This window comes from Limulus polyphemus, unplaced genomic scaffold (assembly GCF_000517525.1).
Source record: "Limulus polyphemus unplaced genomic scaffold, Limulus_polyphemus-2.1.2 Scaffold1725, whole genome shotgun sequence".
NCBI classification, from domain to species: Eukaryota; Metazoa; Arthropoda; class Merostomata; order Xiphosura; family Limulidae; genus Limulus; species Limulus polyphemus.
In genome coordinates this window covers 37,528-42,254 of record NW_013667335.1, presented here as the reverse complement: position 1 = coordinate 42,254, position 4,727 = coordinate 37,528, and the positions used below count along the sequence as shown (strand labels likewise).

General features: G+C 30.9%; 1 protein-coding gene across 6 annotated transcripts in view; it reads right to left on the bottom strand.

Annotated features, from left to right (window-relative positions):
* Window positions 1-4,727, bottom strand: part of LOC106464716 (adiponectin receptor protein-like) — a 35,455-nt gene that overhangs the window by 21,553 nt on the left and 9,175 nt on the right. For all 6 annotated transcript variants that reach the window (XM_022392484.1, XM_022392483.1, XM_022392488.1 and 3 more), the window contains 2 exons: window positions 4,290-4,448; window positions 1,047-1,197 (listed from right to left, as the gene is read on the bottom strand). In XM_022392484.1, the coding sequence (XP_022248192.1) occupies window positions 1,047-1,197; window positions 4,290-4,448 (310 nt within the window). The remainder of the gene's footprint in view (window positions 1-1,046; window positions 1,198-4,289; window positions 4,449-4,727) is intronic.

The following is a 4,727-nucleotide window of genomic DNA, read 5'->3' as shown; positions in this document are numbered from 1 at the left end:
TTTGACCCATTACAAGCCAAAACATCAAGTAGAGGCTGGCTGCTATGCTACCAACTTTATAACTAAGCCTAGCAATGACTGACAATACGGCAGTGACATATATTACTGTCCACCTTATATCACACCATTAACTCACTTCAAAATTAGAATGCTCAGAAACAGAAGTTGAATATAATTTTTCAAAGTAAAAATAAGCGAGAATACATATAAACATAAGTAGAAAAAGGCTACATTATAATACAATAAATTTAACCAATAAAAATCTATATGTAACTTTTTTTTTTATTAAAAAGGGGCAAATAACTTACAAGTAATGGCTAAAATATATCTAAATAATTTAGAAAGCCAAGACGTTCCTGTGATATGCAAGTGAAATTATTTCTCTACAGCTATCAAAATTAAAACAGTTAATATGATTATAGTCCAAAATATATTTCTAAAGCAATAGAAAACAATTCTGATAAAGAACTGAACTCTAAACTGAGTGCCACCTTTTCACACATGGGCTTAAACACCCGTAATATTCAGGTAGTTATCTCTAATTTTCTAGGCTTTGTTTGGCTCTTTGAACCAAATAATGGGATTAACTGTCACTTTTATAATACACCTACAGTTCAATATGCAGATGTTCAGTGGCATCATGTCTCAAATCTTGGACCCTTTGATCCACAGCCCTACATGCTAATCATTAAGCAACTTATGGTAACAAGAAGACGATTATCTAAAAAGAATGATCAGATGTAGTTTCACTTAACTCCAATAAAAAATATAACTTAGAAATAGCTAATGCTTGAATACAGTAATAACATGCATATATTAGTTGGATTTTAATCTGAACACATTATTTCCAGCATAAAATTAAAAGATAAATAATTAAAAAGTATACTTTATGGTGCATTAAAATCACATCTTTATTGAAATAGATCACAATCATGTATCACTCAGTCATCAAAGCAAAACAAAATAGTCACAGAAGCCAAATTCAGAAATAATTTGACATTTTACAAAACTGGTTTAACTGCAGTTCATGGATAAGTCCCACTTACCCAGAAGGTGAGTCCAAATATTACCCGTCTCTGTATGGATACGAAAGATGGAACCAAAGCAAGCACTGAAGGATGGGAGAGGAGGTCGATGTCCTCTGTGAATAAAGTCATTGTCTTGAAGCCAACGTGGCAGAGCAGTGAAGTGACAAACCTGTGAATAACATGAGAAAGAACCAGTCTATTTACTGTAAACAATTAAGAAGACCATTGTTTAACCTTATGTGAGGGGCTAATAAACACAAATCTTTAACTGAGTAATACCATAACAGGTAAAAGAAAAACACTTGTTAGATTAAGTACACATTTTAAACTTTTTAATTTTTTGTGTGTTACCTCATTCTTGTTGATCCCTAGACTATTTTCTTCTTTGATTATTGACTGTATTGTAAACTAAGAAGGTACTGTATTAATGTTTTCTGGGTCCGCCTATCCACTTGGCTTAAAATTTGGTTTCAGAATTTAATGTAAAAAAATTAGGAATTAAAGAGCATAATGAACAGAGAACTTTCTAACCCTTAAATTACCATCTGGTTTTTTAACCAGTAAGGTCTATTGTATTATACTGAGTGAATTCATGATTTTTCCTGTTACAATATTCTGCATAGAAAAAGAAAAATTAAATTGAGTGAAATCACTCATTTTCAATGAAAACACAAACAGAACTCTAACAATAACTAGTGAAAATTATTGCAATATTGATGATATTTTTGTTTAAATTTCTGTATGTGACTCATATGCTACTAGGGACCCCATAAACAAAGATTTATGGATTTAAAAACTATTTGATGCATAAATAGTTTAGAAAAATATATTCAATAACTCAGACTGACAACATCATTCAGTTACTGCTATGATTCCTCCCCTTTCTCACCAATAAGCTTATCATTTCTATTAAATGATAAAAGCACAACCCAAGCCAAGTTACACTACAGGTGATGACAAAAGAATTATATCAAAATAATATAACACCTAAAAGCTGTTCATGAAATCGTAATTTAAATGTAGGATTTTATGAAAGTCCGTACAAATTCATAATTCTACTTCAGATGTATCTTCAGTAACAAGAAAAATAAATTTGTAATACTTACAGCCTAGCACTTGGGTTTAATCCTATAATAAAAGAAGATGCAGCAAGAGGTGACATCCAATAGACTCAACTTCCAACTTGGGTGATTAACAAAAACCTACATGTACTGACCCTCAAACTTCTTTATTCAAGTGTGTTGTGACTGCTATGGTTGCAGAATAGTTCTGCACAACCTGCACCAAAGGGTTTTGTTGGGACATGGAAGATTTCTACCAAGGCCTGAAAAATTTATTATAGAGGCAACAGGAACATTCTCACGTCAGTCATCTCCTACCCTAAATTTCAGTGATTGTCAGTATGGAGATTGGGAAATTGTAATTTACCAAATATAATTAAAACAACATCTTATTTGAGTTTAAACCAGTTCTTTCTGAGCAGCACATCAATATGTGTTAAAAAAGTTTCCTATGTGTACTATCTCCAACATCAGCATTACATTCAGTGAGATGGGTGTGCTATTTTTATTCACTACTTTACAGACAACACGAGTCCACAGGGGACTCACTTAAAACAAATATTGGTTTAACTACTTCACATCTAAGTTTCTGGAAGGTTTGGAGTCTGTGCCCCAAAGACTTTGGACATTCTGCTACCATTGTGATTACAAAACTAAAATTAATGTTCTTGTTCTCAAGACCAATTCATTAACACTAAATTAACAGTTTTTCAGAAATTTACTCACATGTGAAACAAATAACTCAGATTTTTTTTTATAAACACACTGTGTAAAATCATCATCCTTGATATTATACTGAAGTCATGTTTAACTTACATTAACATATTATTTAAGAATAAAATTACTGGAAATGATAAAAAAAAGGTTCATTTTAACCCTGTATGTGTGATGATTAACTTTTGATTCCTGGTTTAACAAAACAATATCAGACTATTCTCTGATAGATTGTTTAGGTAGAGTATTCATGATGAAACTTTGTAGAGGACGACGTTTCGAAAGTCTTCTGCCTTTCGTCTTCAGGTCAGACTATTGATAAAATATTATGTTCAACATATGAAAAGATCATTAAATAACAACCCAATGTGTAGTAATGAAAAGATGTTCTGGCACAATGTTTATGTTTTTACATTAAGGCTTTCAAGTAATCTGTAATATGACATTGCAATTTGGGTCATATAAACTCAGCAATAAAGTTAAAAATCACACAAACACACATATACATATATATTTTAAACAGATAATTACCATAAATTTTACCATTAAAGCATTAGCATTTTTCAGACAACTTAGCAGTTCAATTTATTTAATAACTATTTATAACTTTCCATCTTCTTCACTTACTTGTGCAAGGGTGTAGAATTCATATAATTCCTTATGCCCAGCACAGCAAGTTTTAGTTATACTTTGCTCACTGGACAAGTAGTAATTTTTCACATCATTCACATTAATTTTTATTGCTAAAAAAAACTCTGAGCAGATATCTATGGATCCCCACAAGTTCCTGATAATTGTTCACTGTGGAATTATAGCTCATACATAAAAGCATTTAAAAATGTAAAGCTCAACCCAAAACACACACATATATAAACGTGTATATCCCTATAAATCACAAATTCTTAGTCACACACGCACAATTCCACAGTGACAAACATAGTTAAGTTAATATAACAGTAATATTACTTTGCTTGTCACAGTAGAAACCCAGGTAAGTTAGAGTGCCAGCTTTAGGAAAAATAAATAACATAATAAAAATTACAAAAAGCTTTAAACCGTGATATATATATAAACACCATAGTTGTTCACGGCAATACTAATGTAAACCATGAATTTTTTTTTATCAGTTCAAGTGTTGGGTATTCTACCTGCTGCACAGTGAACTCAATGGATTAAATTTTAAAAACCATAAAATTCATGAACAATTATATATGTAGAACTTAGAAGCAAAACATGGCATATGCCATTCCAAACAAAACTGAGATGTTCACTGCTGAATAAAAGTCATAAAGTTATATTCCACTTTTTGTGTTTGTTTTTTTTTATGAGATGAAAGGGTGCATAAAAATTTGTAAGAAAAACAAGTGGATTCTTCAAGCATTTTTTTCCCCTTGGCTAAAATGTTTTTTTTCTCAAAAATTTCACACACTTGTCCAATAAAAGACAAGGCAGCACTTTTACTACTTATTATTCAATTTTTACATACTTTCCAAGCTTCCTCCCAAGCCTTCCTCACTAAAAGTTCAGCTTGCTCAGCTTCTTCCAAAACCTTTCTAACTAGATGTTCTGCTTGTTCTACAGCTCTTGCAGATAACGACATATCAACAACATCATGAATATCAATATCAGAATCATCACCTTCCCCCTGGAAAAAAAAAACAAAAAATTTTGAAATTTCTTTATCAAGCATTCTTACATTGAATAATTTCACTTTAGTTTCCAGAAAAGTTTCATAATTATAAACATTTCAAGTTGATCATAATACAGTATAAACAGTATATTTAAAATCTGGTGTTACTATTTTACCTATCAGTAATATCTCACTTAATTTGTACTGTTAAAGATGGAGGTAACGTTGAATTAACAATGCACTTAATCATATATAGTATACTATATATATATATACGTATAAGTATACTATAGT